Source organism: Chiloscyllium plagiosum, chromosome 9 (assembly GCF_004010195.1).
Source record: "Chiloscyllium plagiosum isolate BGI_BamShark_2017 chromosome 9, ASM401019v2, whole genome shotgun sequence".
Lineage (NCBI taxonomy): Eukaryota > Metazoa > Chordata > Chondrichthyes > Orectolobiformes > Hemiscylliidae > Chiloscyllium > Chiloscyllium plagiosum.
In genome coordinates, this window is record NC_057718.1 from 42321788 (window position 1) to 42339052 (window position 17265).

The 17265-nt window shown below is 40.6% G+C and overlaps 1 protein-coding gene across 1 annotated transcript in view; it reads right to left on the reverse strand.

The window, feature by feature from the left end:
• The window catches only part of spata17 (spermatogenesis associated 17), a 330038-nt gene that overhangs the window by 198500 nt on the left and 114273 nt on the right, over positions 1–17265 (reverse strand). The window contains exon 8 of the mRNA XM_043695798.1: positions 4511–4659. Coding sequence (XP_043551733.1) covers positions 4511–4659 — 149 coding nt within the window. The remainder of the gene's footprint in view (positions 1–4510; positions 4660–17265) is intronic.

Genomic DNA, 17265 nt, shown 5'->3' on the forward strand with positions numbered 1-17265 from the left:
ATGGAGGTGATAGGTCAGAGAGGAAGGTGGGGGAAGGTAGCAAAGAGTACAATAGGTGAATGGGGATGGGGATGGAGGTTCAGAGGGGAGGCTGGAGCAGATAGGTGGGAAGGTAGATTGATAGGTAGGACAGGTCATGAGGACAGTGCTGAGCTGGAAGGTTGGAACTGGGGTAAGATGAGGGGAGGGGAAATGAGGAAACTGGTGAAGTCTTCATTGATGCTCTGTGGTTGAAGTGTTCCAAGGCAGAAGATGAGGCGTTCTTCCTCCAGGCGTCGGGTGGTGAGGGAATGGCGGTGGAGAAGGCCCAGGACCTGCATGTCCTCGGAAGAGTGGGAGGGAGGGGGTTGAAATGTTGGGCCACGGGACGGTGGGGTCGATTGGTGCAGGTGTCCCGGAGATGTTCCCTGAAGCGCTCTGCGAGGAGGCGTCCAGTCTCCCCAGTGTAGAGGAGACTGCATCGGGAGCAACGGAAACAATAAATGACATTGATGGATGTGCAGGTGAAACTTTGATGGATGTGAAAGGTTCCTCTGGGGCCTTGGATGGAAGTGCAGGAGAGGTGTGGGCACAGGTTTTGCAATCCCTGCAGTGCCAGGACCGGAGGATGCATTGTTGGAGGGCGTGGACCTGACCAGGTTGTCACGGAGGGAACGGTCTTTGCGGAAAGCGGAAAGGGGTGAGGAGGGAAATATATCTCTGGTGGTGGGGTCCATTTGGGAACATCTCCGGGACACCCGCACCAATCAACCCCACCACTAAGTAGCCCAACATTTCAACTCCCCCTGCCACTCTGCCGAGGACATGCAGGTCCTGGGCCTCCTCCACCGCCGCTCCCTTACCACCCGACGCCTGGTGGAAGAACATCTCAACTTCCGCCTCAGAACACTGCAAACCCAGGGCATCAATGTGGTCTTCACCAGTTTCCTCATTTCCCCTCCCCCCACCTTAACCCAGTTCCAACCTTCCAGCTCAGCATTGTTCTCATGACCTGTTACTGCCTGACCTGCTGTGCTTTTCCAGCACCACTCTAATCTAAACTCTGGTTTCCAGCATCTACAGTCCTCACTTTTGCCTAGTTGCTAGATTCACTAATTATAATGAATGAATTATAAAAAAAAATCTCCAAATCAAAAATTAAGATAGAAATACATCATGTTGATAGGCAAATAGTGGTGGATAGTTTCCACTGCTTGGCAAGACATTAACAAACTAGCTCAAAAATGTGGTGGGGTAAATGTGGTGTTACAGTAGTGGGGTGGGGGTCTTGGACTGGGTAGGATGCTCTTCAGAGGGTCAGTGCTGTCTTGATGGGTTGAATGGCCTCTTTCTGCAATGTAGGGATTCTACAATTCTATTAAACCATATACAAAGGAGGCTGAGAGAGAAGGAGAACCCAGGCTGAATGACAACCAGATTGTGATCTCTACTTCAGTGTGAATTCTGCCGAGGCCAGCTTGGAATGTGCCCCACCAAACTAGCACCAAGGCCAGTGCTAGCTAAACCCAATTCTTTTGCTTGGCCCCAGCTTCATTCCCTTTCCTGCTGATCAAGACTTGGGCCTTGTCTTATTCTCTCTCTAACCCTGTTTCTTTAACCAACAAAAACACAAAAATACTTCCATTAGTTAATTATTAGACTAGTTTATTTTGAAATTTCAACTCAAATGTCACCATCTACCACAGTGGGATTTGTACCCATGTCCCCAGAGAATTAGCTTAGGTCTCTGGCTTACACATCCAGTGACAATATCACAACACAACTACCTCCCCACTGTTTCGCTGCTTGGTACTTTGAATCATCATTTTTATTAATTACTATTGGATTAAATTATCGATTTATTGGTTTTTTTCCTCCTGAAATTCATGTGTACTGTTGTGGAAATCCTTCTTTTTCTGAAATGATCTTCTTGGTTCCCCGAGCAAGAGAGGCTGAATTGTGACCCTGATGTGGAAAGGTTGGACAACACCACTTAATATATTATAGATTATACCTTTCTCAGCCACAGCAAAGAAAATGGTTCAGAACCTCCAATAGGGAGATGATAATGCTGAAGCATAGAGTTATATGTTAGCATCATGTAGAAGTCCTGACACAGACGATTCTGCAGAAATTCCCCAGGAAAAAGAAACTCCCAATGGGCAATTACCTAGTCTCTGGAACACACTGACAAAGGCCACAACGCTGAGAATTTTTTAATTTTCTTGTGGGACATGGGCATCGCTGGCTGGCCAGCACTTATCACCTGTCCCTAGTTGCCTTTGAGAAGGTAGTGACTGCCTTCTTGAACTACTGCAGTCCATTTGCAGTAGATAGACACACAATGCTATTCGGTAGGGAGTTATAGGATTTCAACCTGGGAACAGTGATATATTTTCAGTTCAGGTTGGTGAGTTGCTTGGAAGTGAACTTGCAGGTAGTGGTGTTCCCATGTGTCTGGATTCATATTCAGAGGATTGTGACATTCCTGAATAGCTCTAACTTGCTAATTGTAAAACTGACCTTCCCAACTCATGACACTCAATCTTTTCCCCCGGTAACTCACAGCTAAGATCCGTATTCTGATCCCAGAAACATCTGACCCTCATTCCAAGAACACTCAGCACGGCCCACCCACCTGACCCCAGATCTCCCACAGATACTAGACAGACACCAATCTGAGCCCTGACCTGTCCATTGACTCTCACTCCAAAAACACACTGACAACTTGCCACTTCCACACCTTCCCCCTACTCTCCACTTCACTGCAACAACCCAACTTCCTACACAGAATGACTTCCTACTTACCCCCACCAAACACTCCACATTAATCCCTCCATCTAGCCTTACCAATCTGTCAGTTGTACCCCATCATCCATCTACTAGCTACCCCTCCCCCACATCCACCTGCCATATTATTTCTCAATCACTTCTACCCCTCATTTACCAGATACCCCCATGAACCTACATGGATTGCTAGAGTGGACTGAATTGCTTCGACTGTCTCAGATCTTCACCCAGAAAATGCCTCAAAAGGTAAGTGGGCAATATTTTGGCTGATCTGGGTTGGATTTCCTATTTTCAGCTCAAGTTGTAAGATCTATATTTAGTTATGTCATCAGTTCTCTACAGATACAGCTATCAGCTTTTTGTTGTTTTGCAAGTATCTGCATAAAGGAACTGCCATAATAAAGCAACTATAAACTGCATAATAAAGCATAATAAATGTGTAAATCTGACAAGTTTCGTATCCAAAGAGAATAAACCATTATTAGTCTCAACTTTAGATTCATGAACATTGGATTGTCCAGAGTATTGCAGAAGTAATTTTTTAAATACAGCCCTCAAAGAAAAGTGCTAATTGAAGTTTGCACATAGTAGACTAGACTAGGGCAAATTGTGGTTTACGTAAACCACAATAGTCATCAGTTCAGTAAGGAAAAGGATGTTTCCCTTGCATTGTTTAGAAGATATTATTTACTATGCATATGATATATATGCATACCAACAAATAGACTGGTATAGCCTGACCTCTTGCAATGCATTGTTCATATAAATGGTTTTCCTGAAAGAAGTGTAAACAGTAGAACTTATCTCATAATTAAGTGTGAGAAAGTGAGGACTGCAGATGCTAGAGCTTTATCAGAGTTGAGAGTGTGTTGCTGGGAAAGCATAGCAGGTCAGGCAGCATCCGAGGAGCAGAAGAATTGACATTTTGGACATTCAGTTTGATGGAGGGCTTATGCCCAAAACGTTGATTCTCCTGCTCCTCAGATGCTGCCTGACCTGCTGTGCTTTCCTAGCAACACACTCTCGACTCTCATGATTATGTGCTGGGTTCAGAAAGAATGGCATATTTTGGAGTTCTAAGGTCCAGTCATATTTCTGTCCTGAAGACATTAGTGGGCTGTATGTACTTCACTTGCCTGGTAACTATGCTGTACCCTTAAAATCTGACTCCATTACGTATTTTTATCAGCAGTAAACAAGTCCAACCTAGTGAGACAACCTTCAAAACCTGTATAGAGTGCACCAAAATAATTTGCTACTATAGGACACAAATAAAAAGATATTTGGATTTACTTCCTTCATGATTAGCAGATCTACCAGTAGTCAACTAGTGTGTCTTTAAGAAACCAGTCTCTCTTTCTGATTCCTTCCTCCATGAAAATGCCTTAGGTCATTAGCCAACATTCCCATAGGCCCAAATTAATGCATGTCCATCACCAAGTTGCCTCTGTGGCTACAACTGGCATTTACAATCATAACAAATGATTCTGTCTTTAGATACATGCATCATGTGTTACATCCAGAATATACTCCAAAGTGGCCCTAGTAGAACTGTTAAGTCTCATTTTCCACTGTACATAATCATTTGCATAAAATTGAAGTATTTTATTTTGAAACTTAAATGTGACATTACATTATTACTTTACTGAACTGATAACACACTACAATTAATGCTCAAGAATAGCAACAACTATATACTGCATACAAATGTATACAAGAGGTATTAAAGATAATGACTTACATATCATCATGTATACGATTTCTCCATTCTTCTCTTTTCATTTCCTCTCTGGCCTCCTTCTCCGACATGATTGATGTTGCCACCCGCAAGGTTGGCTCCAAAGGCTTGTAGCGCAGTTGCAATACTTCAGCAGTATCGCGGAAGGGACCCTGACAGGTACAGGATAAGGTAAATGTTTTATTGTCATGTTTTTTGACACATTATTGATGACTGAGAAACCTGCACGTCTGTGTAAGTGCTGCCAGCTTCTCTATTGTAAATTATTTATAAAAGTAATACCTTTTGATATACAGTCACAAAGAACATTGAAAGTTGATAACATTTTGTTGATAGATGAGAATTCAAAAGTGTCCAGAGCTGGGAAAAGCAGTTTGATTTTGAAACTGTTAATCAATATCATTTTGAGTTATAAATGCTTCCCAGCATATTGCAGAATGAAAAATTGGACTCAGACATTGTTAACCCTTTATAATTTACATCCTAATTGTTGTTCAATGTGTCTCTCATCACTAAGCACAATTTTCAGAGTCACCATTGATGCTTTATCATGATGAGTCAATAGGATGCACTAATCTAGGGGGATCAGAGGGCAAAGTCAGATTTCCTTCCATACCACAACTTACAACACATTGGTGATTTTCATAGAAATATAGAAACCATTCAACCAACAGCATTTGCACTAACTCTTTCAAAACGAAGTTGTGTTTAATCCCATGCCTGACCTTCTGTTCCTAAATCTGTAAATTTCATAAGATCAACTGTCTGTTCAAACCTATTTCAAAATTATTCATGGAATTAACTTCCACCAATTTTGGAATTACAGCATTCCAAGCTCTTACAACTCTCAGTGAAAAATGATTCTCATCTTCCCTCTGGACCTTTAGCCTACAATGTTCAATCCACGGGTTAAATTTACTGTCTTGCTCTGTTGCCTTTTGCCTTCACCCCAACTAAGTCTGTGTTGGGAAGGCCAGATGGCCTAGCTGTCCTTTCATCAATTCAGATCCTTGTGGACGAATAATGCCACTTAAAGGCCTCATCACATTGCCCAGTGCAGTTAACGTACGGAAGGTGAGGGCTTTCCAATCAGGGGGATAATGGGCAAGTCTGTGAGAATAATTACTACTGCGTTTCCAAGGAGTTACTTGTTCAAAAGAACTCAGTGAATGATCAAGAGATCAGGCATTAGAAAATAAGAAGGTGCCCACTAAGAGCTGTTCTTGTTGTCAAACATCCTCCTACCACTCCCTTGTAAACCCATTTTGTATTTTCCTCCTACCATCACTCACTTATGGCCTAAGATTTAGTACTAGATAATAGATTTTGGATGGCTGTCATCCTGACAGCAGCCATTGTTTCCCTGGTGCACTGCAGAAGGTAGTTACTGTCCAGGTAAGTGTCTGAGTGGTACTAAAAGTGATGAGTCTTCCTCAAAAGAAGATAGTGGAGACTGAATAAAGACCTTTAACACTGTCTGATGGCGGTTGCTATGTACCTTTAGATTCGTATTGACACTTTGTTGCCCTGGTCCTTGATTCTTTAGTGTAACCCAAGCATCCCATTTCAGGCAATATGGGGCTCTCTCGCCACCTGTTGAGCTAACTATGAGATCTCTGTCACCTCTTTAAATACCAACCAAATGACTTTAGCTACTAATCCACTCAACAGATGGATGTGTTGTCACTATATGCTCAATCAAAACAGAGGACAACAGTCATAACATTTCCAACCATTTTCTTATAATTAAAATTTCTCATCACTGGAAACATCTTGGAAAGACTCCATTGTACTCATTCAGAGGTCTTGTCATCTTTCCTGAAATGTGGTTCTCAAAACTGACCACATTACATTAGCCGAGGTACAATTAATGAATTATAAAGATCTAGTACAATTTCTTTTATATTCTATTTCTCTATTTATAAATCCCAATGATTCTTTTAAAACCATCTTTTCTTGTCCTATTACCTTTAAGGATTTGTGTATATGACCGCCAAGATATCCCTGATCATTAAGAACTTTCAATTTGTGCCATTTATGGGATACATTCCTTTTCAAGTTACATCTTCCCACTTCACTTCACACTTCTCTGCACTCAATTCAAATCACCACAGTTTTGACCATTTCACTATCTTCTCTATATCGCCTTGAAACCTATAATTATTATCTTGGCTACATACCAAGTGGAAAAGTTTCACAACATCTGGAAATTTTATAATGCATTGCACTATACCCAAGTCTAGGTCATTTATAAACCTTCAAAAGGTCAATGGACTCAAAACTGATCCTTGGGAAACACCACACCAAACTACCTCTTAATTGGAAAACCATTCATCCAGCACCACTATCACACTTTGCTCCCTGTCACTGAGCTAATTTTGTATCCAAACCATTACTTCCTCTTGAGTTGCCTGGGCTTCAATCCCCTTCTGATTCCTGAAGAAGGGCTCATGCCCGAAACGTCGATTCTCCTGCTCCTTGGATGCTGCCTGACCTGCTGCGCTTTTCTAGCAACACATTTTCAGTTTCAATCCCCTTCAGCCTTCAATGTGGCATTTTGTCAAATGCCTAATGAAAACCCACATATACAATAATTTCTATCCTGCCTAGATGAAGGAGTGGTGCTCCGAAAGCTAGTGCTTCCAAATAAACCTGTTGAACTATAACTTGGTGTTGTGCGATTTTTAACTTTGTCCATCCCAGTCCAACAACGGCACCTCCAAGTCATAGACCAACATTCTCTGTTATGTCATCAAAGAGTTCAGACAAGTCAGTCAGAGATTATTTACCTTTAAAAGTTTCATGCTGGTTTTTCCAAATGCAAGTTTATTTTATTTCAGATAATGCTTTCTAATAATTTCCTCACCATCAACGTTAGGCTGACTGGCCTTAGTTTCCCAATATATTCCTTCTCCCTTTGTAGAGCAATGATGTAACATTAACTCTCCCAGTTTTTCCATCACTTCTACATCTTACAAGGTTTGAAAAATTGTGATCAATACCTCTGCCATCTCTACTTTTATTTATTTCAGCAACTTTAGATGCATTCTATCTGAACTAGGTTAGTTGCCAATTTCCAGTAGAGGTTAAGCATTTTAGATAATTCTCCCCATCTATTATTATCCCAACTATAACTGCCCTCTCCACTTTTAATATAATCATCATTATCTTTGAAGATAATGATACCTATCAATGTAATACTTTATCCATGCCCTGTAACTTAATATAAAGTTTTCCTTTTGACTCCTTAATAGGCTTAACTACTTATGCACACACATATATAAAATATTTAAGGATCCAACTTAATATTGCCCTTTTTATCTTATGACCTTTTGTCTTTTGTAAAATTCCTTTATTGCTAGTTTCCAAATCTTCCAGATTATAAAATGAATTTTGCTTTTGGAATCTGTCAAAGTGTCCCTTTTCTATTTTACTTTAACTTTTTTATTTCTTTTTTTCTATCTATGCTCTTTGACTGATATAGATCTTTATATTTGGTAATCATAATATTTTGCTAGGAAGGGAATTAGTGCTAATAAAACTACAATAAAATGCTTTCAATGAAATTGATCACTGCTCAGACCCTAGGTTTGAAGGCGTTGCGAACACTATAAACCAATAGCTAAACATTTCATTCCCAAGCTTACAAGTACAAAAAAGTTTATTGTTTTGTTCACAGATTTGAATTACTGAACTGAATTGAATGGCTGTTATATAAATTGACATACCAAACACACACAGATTAAAAAAAAAACTTTTGTTTGTTACAAACTTTGTAATATTGTTGCCAGGGTTGGAGGATCTGAGCTACATGGAGAGGCTGAACAGGCTGGGGCTGTTTTCCAAGGAGGGTCGGAGACTGAGGAGTGACCTTATAGAGGTTTACAAAATTATGAGAGGCATGGATAGGATAAATAGGCAAATCTTTTCCCTGGGGTCAGGGAGTCCAGAACTAAAGGGCATAGTTTTAGGGTGAGAGGGGAAAAATATAAAAGAGACCTAAGGGGCAACTTTTTCATGCAGAGGGTGGTACGTGTATGGAATGAGCTGCCAGAGGATATGGTGGAGGCTGGTACAATTGCAACATTTAAGAGGCATTTGGATGGGTATATGAATAGTAAGGGTTTGGAGGGATATGGGCTGGGTGCTGGCAGTTGGGACTAGATTATGTTGGGATATCTGGTCGGCGTGGACGGGTTGGACCGAAGGGTCTGTTTCCATGCTGTACATCTCTATGACTATGACTCTATGTCATTTTAATTTCCTTACTTCAGTTGAGAAGCTAGAACCAAACTTGAACAAAATAGGATGGGGAGTGAAGGTGGAAATAAAGCATTAGCAAATTTCAGTAGGTTTATTAGGGAACAAGTACATAAGAAGAATAAAGAAAAAACTATAAAATATATAGTGTTAAATATTTTCAAAAACTGTGCAGCAATTTTGAAACATGAAATGAAAGACACAAAAGCATTTTATATTGTTGTGATCCCCATGGAGATCAACAAACCAAAAGAACGGAATTTACCAAATGATCCCATGAAAGAAACAACCATAAGACTTCACCTTGTTACAACTTTTTACTTTCAAGTCAAAGTGTGGCGCTGGAAAAGCACAGCAAGTCAGGCACCATCTGAGGAGCAGGAGTGTCGAGGTTTTGGGCATAAATCTTTCATCAACATTCCTGATGAAGGGCTTATGCAAGAAACATAGACTCTCACTTTCATTGGATGCTACCTGACTTGCTGTGCTTTACCAGCGCCACACTTTTCGACTCTGACTCTTCAGCATCTGCAGTCCTCACTTCCTCTCATAACTTTTACTGTAATAATCAAATCAAAATTAGTGTAAATTGGACATAAATTATTTGGCAAATTACTGTCCGTACAAATTATAAATGACTCATTACATAGCAAAGACATGTCATGCCTCACCAGTACAGTATACCAGAAACAAAGCTATTCTCAGTCACCACAAAAGTTAAAGATTTTAAAAGTATGCAGAGCTCCCCAATTTACCTAACTTTTAAACCCAGGTTGACAAAAATACAGACCAGGTTCCTGTACTCAACTAAAAAAAATTATTTATTACAAGTAATTAGTTTCTAGCTACAGTTAAAGGACCACTGGCATATAACTCTTCTAATTAAAACTTTAATTCCTGTAAATAATTCACCCTTACACACATACAAGTAGCCACAGACAGGGAAAAAAATGGATGCTATGAATGGAAGGAAAACTGGAAAGCAGTTCTGTTGTCTCTAATCGTAGGATTTACTGAAATGGTTCTTGTATTGGTCAGAATGCTGATTCTTGGTTTTCTTTCTCTGGATGCTTTCACAGCTTTCAGCAACTGTTGAAAGAAAGATTAAACTGGTTTTCTTCAGGCTTAATGGGCTTTTACAGCTGAGAACAAAGAAAACTCCTGAACTGGTGTACATTTGATATTGTCCTCCTACCTTGTTCATGGATCCAAGGTGTTCAGCTACCTGAGAACCAATCACATAGTTGTTGGCACGTAGAAGGCCTTTTGTCATTGACAACTGGTCACTAGACCAAATACCAATCAGCTACTTCTACCAACCATAGTTCCATCTGTACACAATCCCTTGACGCCAGCTTGTCTGCAACCACTGCTCGAACAAGCAGCTATGTAAACAGTGTTTACAATGAGTGTCAAGTTACTCAACTTTTAAAACATACAGCAATCCTTGGTTTTAAAATATATCTTTTTTTATTCCAGTCTGCCTTTAAAAATAAAGGATAAACTGAAAGACATGGTCTTCACACCCAACAAAGATAGATCACTTAGACTTATTAATTCAGCAACAATTTCAGCCACATTGTCCTTCAAACCTCTGACCTTACTTTGGTAGAATTTCAACTCCATTCCTTCAACAATTTAGTAACCAATTCTTATCACATTCAATCTACAAACATATAAATTAGAAGCAGATGTAGGCCTTGAGCCTACTGTGCCATTAAATAAGACGTGGCTAATCTGATCATCCATGCAATAACATTCACACCCTTGTTTATAAGAATCTGTCTAATTCTGCTTAAAAATATTCAAAGACTATTTCTATTACCTTTCAAAGAAGAAGTTCACAGGCACAGGATCCTCAATGAAAAAGAAGATATCATCTCTGTCTTAAATGGGCAACCACAGGTACTATCTTCAACTAAATGACATACCTCTCCAGAACATTCTCATTTCTGCTCCCAATGATCCTAGTTGTGCGGATGCACAAAAATCAGTTTTACCCGAACTGTTAACAATGACTGTATGCACTTTGTGGTCAATTCTGAATTTAAATTATTTCAATGTAACAGAAATAGCTTCAACAATCTTGTATATGTTTATTATTGTTTTCAACTCCAGCTTTTAAATTAACCATTTTCAACTGTATCATCAATTTGCACTCCCCCAATTAGTGGGTGGCACGGTGGCACAGTGGTTAGCACTGCTGCCTCACCGGTTTCCTCCCACAGTCCAAAGATGTGCAGGGTCAGGTGAATTGGCCATGCTAAATTGCCCATAGTGTTAGGTAAGGGGTAAATGTAGGGGTATGGGTGGGTTTCGCTTCGGCGGGTCGGTGTAGACTTGTTGGGCCGAAGGGCCTGTTTCCACACTGTAATCTAATCTAATCTAAATCTAAATCATCCAGTCACATGGTTTTATTTTGTGTTCCATGCCTGGGTCATGGAATCCCTAGTTTTCACACCGCTTTGTGTAAAAATAGGACCTGTGACATCTCTAAATTCTGACTTCTGAATTAATCCTCCAAGAGGAACCTGAGGAAATGGCTGCATCTTTTTTATCTGTGTCATCAGACCCCTTGAACCATAAAGCAGAGATTATGACACACAAAGGCCCAGAGTCCTACAAAATGTTAAAATGGCCTTCAAACCTCCATCTGATCCAACTGGCAAATTCAGGCAGCAACTGGCAATCCTTGTAAAACATCAAAGTGGTACTTAGTGGGAAATCCCTGTCAGCTATTACAGCATATGTATCTACGCCTCTCCATTTCTGTAAAGCAACCGAAATCCTTGGATTCCATTGTAATGTGCACTATGTTAAAATTCCTAAATCATTTTCCATATTGAAATAAAGAACAGTAGTAAATAAAGATTTTTAAATTGTTGACTATAATATGTATAATGCACATTCTCATTCCATACTGAATTTATGTTGCCAGTCGCATTAGTTACAACATACTGTGTTTGTCCAGAGATACCAACCAGAAAAAGACACTGGCCTATTTTCTACAGTGATTGAGGCATAGAATTGACAAAAAGCCTTTCTCAGGTCCTCTTTCAATATTGGATCATGACTGACTGTAATATGCAATGTGGGTCAGAAAGTGGGGCGCTGGAAAAGCACGGTTGGTCAGGCAGTATCTAAGGAGCAGGAGAGTCGACATTTCGAGCAAAAGCTCTTACTCAGGAATGTAGCCGGGGCCCAAGAGGCCTCAGAGATAATGGGAGGGGGGTGGGGCTGGGGCAGGTAGCTAGGAATGTGATAGGTATATGAGGTTGGGGGGTGATGGTGATAGGTTGGAGCAAATAGGTGGGAAGGAAGATGGATCGATAGGATAGTTCAAAGGGGCAGTGCTGAGTTGGAGGGTTGGACCTGGGAAAAGGTGGGAATAGGGGAGCTGAGGAAGCTGGTGAAATTGACAGCAGTTTTCTCAAGCAAACAGGAGCCCAATCAATACATTTTAAAGTGGTCACTGGAAGATATCAGCAAAGTAACTGATACAATTCAGTTAACTCAATGTGGAATCAGAAAGTAAGTTCATCCCCTGGTGTCACTTAAACATTATACCTCACTGTTCACGCCTTAATTTCCTCCTCACCTTTCTTTTCTAAATAACCCAGCTGATAGTATTTTCATCAGCTTTTATATATGATCAAAACAAATTAGGAGCAAGAGTAGGCCATCAGACCCTCAAGCTTGCTCCACCATTCAATAAGATCATGGCTGATCTGGTTGCTTCACATTCCTGTCTAGCTCTGAGAACTTTTTATCCCTTTGCTCATTGAGAGTCTATCTAACCCTGCCTTAAAAATATTAAATGACTCTGCTTCTGCCACCTTTTGTGAAGTAAAATTTCAAAGACTCATGGTACTCTGTGAGAAGAAAAAAATCTGCATCTCTCTTATAAATGGGTTTTAAATGGATGACCTTTATTTCTAAGCAGACACCCGCATGTTCCAAACTCTCCCACAAAAGAGAGTTTTCACATCATCCTGTCAAGATTCCTGAGGATCGTTCATGTTTCAAGCAAGTTATCTCTTGTTCTTCTAAACTTCATCAGTCACCAGACAAATCTGACTATCCTTTTCTCCTGAGACCACATACCAAAAAAATTGGTCCAGTAAACCTTCTGAATTGCTTCCAAACATTTATATCTTTGCTTAAAAAAGAAGACCACTCCACATTGTGTCTTACCAATTCCCTGCACAATTGAAGCAGCACCTCCCTAATTTTGTATTCAATTCCCATTTGCAATAAATGATAACATTCTATTAGCTTTCTTAATTATTTACTACCTGCATACTAACCTTTTATGTTCTTTATGATTGACACATTGCCTTGAGGAAAGACTGGCACTCCCAGAAAACAGGTCACATTCTGACAGAGGACCAATTTTATGTGACCATCTTGCTCATCAATTTCAGTGTAACATTCTTTAGTTGCTATTTCATTTATGCCCTAAGTCCAGAGTAAACAGGTTTCGATGCCAAGGACTCAAAATGGCAAAGACTGGAGTTAGATCTCATCCTGAATATATAATTTGGTTTGGATTATGATAAAAGAAACAAGAAATTAGTAAAACCTACAGTGAACTCAAAGATGTGCATTTATCTTGGTTTCAGCCCACGTTCTCGTTCATTATTGCTTTACATAATGTGTAAACGCGAATACTAATATGATGTTTAATAGCAATATGCTGTCTGTTTAAATTAATCTCTTCATATTATCCTAAACCCAGTTCAGATTAATTTTTCATGTATTCTCCATTAGCTTTCATGGTTTTGATTAACCAATAATCCTTCTCTATTCTTTAATCACTGTTGCAATGAACTAAATACAGTACTGGTTGGATGATCAGTAATGTTGGAGAAGGCATGTTAAATGACTTCTGATATAGAACACCTTACTGTGAAGAAACATTTTTCTTTACTTTTTTGGGTGAAAGTTAGATTTTTTTTAATAGGAATGTACATTTTTGTGAGCAAATTAAAGGGGTGACCTTTCAAATGTGCATTACAGCCAGAGCCTCAGCTTCTGATAGCATATCAGGAATTTAAGTACACGAATACAAACTTGTTTGTGTTGAATTAAATATTTTACTGTTAATTTGTTTCAATGCTATGTATTCTGAAAACTAATATGTGCTCCTGGTTGGTAGGAATCGGCGTCCAGAGAGTGAGCTTATAAAATTCACACAGAGGGTCAAATTTTCTGCTGCCTTGTCTAGCATGGGTAATAGGTGAAAGGTAGGTAAACAGGACAAAAATGAAAATGTCAGACATCTAATGCTGAGATTCTTTTTCCTCTTTTCCCCTTATTATTTGAATGGTGAGTTCTAAGTCACACAATAAGTGATATCCACCTTATTTCCATGCATTTGAATCTCATCAATAGCTAATCTTGCCTCATTTCTTTACAGCTCCCAATTCTCCTCTCCTTTCCTGAGAAACTTGACAACACCAATTCCCATTGTGAAAGTCAGAGTGGTTACCTGATGGTCACAGCTTCACTGGATCTTCATCCAGCAGCTCAAGTGGACATTACTAATCTACCAGCCTCATTACATTATTGTGACTGCTTTCAGACTAGTTCACACAACACCACTTCAGCTCTTCAAGAGTTCACTTTGCAGCTCAGGGACACTTATGACTTGCATGCTTCTGCTAAGTCTATTTGCACACAGGGATACATGCATCTCATGCACCCACAAGGATATGTCTCATTGCTCCTTATCTTACTTTCTTAGTGGTCACTCACATTGTGTTGACTTGGAGGCTGCCAGTCTTTATTGCTTCATAGAATCATAGAATCCCTACAGTGTGGAAACAGGCCATTTGGTCCAACGTGTCCACACTGACTCCCCGAAGAGTCTCCCACTCAGACCCGTTCCCCTATCCTATTACTCTACACGTCCCCTGACGAATGTTCCTAACTTACACATTGAATACAATGGGCAATTTAGCATGGCCAATTCACCTAAGGGAGAAAACCGGAGCACCCGGAGGAAATCCACGCAACACAGGGAGAATGTGCAAACTCCACACAGTCACCCACAGCTGGAATCGAAGCCAGGCCGCTGGCATTGTGAGGCAGCAGTGCTAACCACTGAGCCACCGTCTCACCCATAATCAAGCAACCTTCAAATCATTGAACAGTCAAGTGAGCAGACATGTAGTGTAGAAAACCATGCTAAGTCAATGCCACATCTGCGGCAGGTTCTAACAGCTTACATGGCAAATTCTTTGCATGTGCTTCCAGCAAATGGCCATTTCTGAAAGGGGACCTGCCCTTAGTAGAGTGCAGGGGGACTATGGTTAGTCAGGGGATTTGACTACAGTCAGACAGACAGATGCTTGGTTAAACCAGAGACCGCAGAGAAGTGTCAATGCAGAGACTGGAAAATTGCGCTGTGGTCAATCCTATAAGTGGAAAAGTTTGTTGATCAAAGTACATCAGTCAAGGTGCAATGGAGACATCCTTCTAGGGGCAGGGCAATTCTAGGTCAGGACTGTCCTGTCACGTCAGTCTGTAGATTATGTCATGGTCAGCCCTGAGAGTTCAGCAGAGGGCTTATTCATAGCTGGTTCATGTAGTCCTGGCAAAAGTGGGAAGCTCAAGTTTGGATTTGAAGTTTATTGGACTGGATTGCTGATGGAATAATTATAGTGAAAGAGCAAATCAAGACAGAAGTGTGGGGGCTCATAGAGCATAGGAAAAGTCAGAAAGCTGTGGGAGGGAGTGTTCTCACAATCTTACATCATTTCCCACAGATAACTGTCTCGTGCATTAGACATGCAACTCTCACTTTGAGGATTTCTTGTGGCCTTGTTGGACATGCAACTACGGTGTGAAAGATGAGAAGATTAGAACATCGCTACCTATCCCAGCAAGGACACTAATCTCCTGTGGATCCTGTATGGCCTGGAGATGAGGCAACAGTGAAGATTCACGAAGGACGTGGAGAAAAATGACCAGACCTTGAATCTACCAACCTCAATATCATCATCTACAGCTGTCAGAAACCCAGAGCAGGTGGAGGCAAAGAATGTCAGAAGCCGTAATTACAACAGCGTAACCTGTTGGAGCAGGACTTGCGCACAGAAGGAATGGGTAGCCATCCCTGTGTTGTTAAGATTATATCAGCCCGAAATGTTTATGCCAGCAGCACTTTCAGAGAACAACTGGGGTCCTGAGTGGCATCTTCCCCAAACCTTGATCCACAAATACATCTGGGATGTCACTGATTGCATTTTCTCCAGATTGCAGCAGTTTATATGATTCCCCATGATGAGGACACTCAAGCAGCTCAGGCAGTGGAATTCTCCAATATCACTGCCTTCACCCAGGTGCTATAGACTGCTTTGAGAACATCTCACCAGCAAGCTGCAGATTCACCAATTGAAAAACCTTGCACTCCATCCTTGGCCAGTTTACATGTGACCATTGGTGCCAGACTTTGGAGATGTGTACCCGAAATTCTAGGAGCTGCCACGATACCATAAGACCGTAATATATAGGTGTAGAATTAGGCCACTCAGCCCATCAAATATCCTTTACAATTCGATTATCACTGATTTCTCAATCCCATTCTCCTGCCCTCTGTCTGTAACCTTTTATCCCCTTACTAATTAATGTGTATCTTTCCGACAGAGGGCAAACCCGCCCCCCCACTAATTTAAACCAGCAACCCATGTTGTAATCTGTTAAAATTCGAGAGGCAAGAAACTATTCCCAAAACTCACTATTTAAAGTAAAAGATTACAGATTAGATTACTTATAGTGTGGAAACAGGCCCTTCGGCCCAACAAGTCCACACCAACCCTCCGAACAGCAACCCACCCTGACCCATTCTCCTACATTTACCCCTTCACCTAACACTACGGGCAATTTACCATGGCCAATTCACCTAACCTGCACACCTGTGTGGGAGGAAACCGGAGCAAACCCACACAGACACGGGGAGAATGTGCAAACTTCCACACAGACAGTTGCCTGAGGCGGGAATTGAACCCGGTTCTCTGGTGCTGTTAAGTCTAACAGAGAATAATTACTTAACAAATATTTATAACTCCTTTCTCTAACCTACCTTTTACCTTCCCCTTTACAATACTAGTCCGGTAAAATACCTAATTAAGATTTACTGAAAAATTCAAATTTCAAAACCAGCCAGCTGTCAAATATTCTCTTTGTATCTTCCTCTGTAGATTTTTTCTCCAGTTTAGGGTTGACTTTTTTTTTCTCTGTGCAAACTCCTTCTCTCAAAAGGTACCTCTCATAGAGTTCCGACTAGCAGCCTACATCTGTTGGTATTTTGGCAGTTCTCCTCCAACTGTCCAATTTTCCCCATTCTTATACCCCAAAGCATTGGATCATTTCATTTGTCTTAATATTGTCAAAATACTAAATTCAAACTTGGAGTTTGGTATTTTGGGGCATAATTTAAACTGATTGGCCAAATTTTGAACTTGTTTTGTTGTCTCCAGGCAACCCAGCTAATC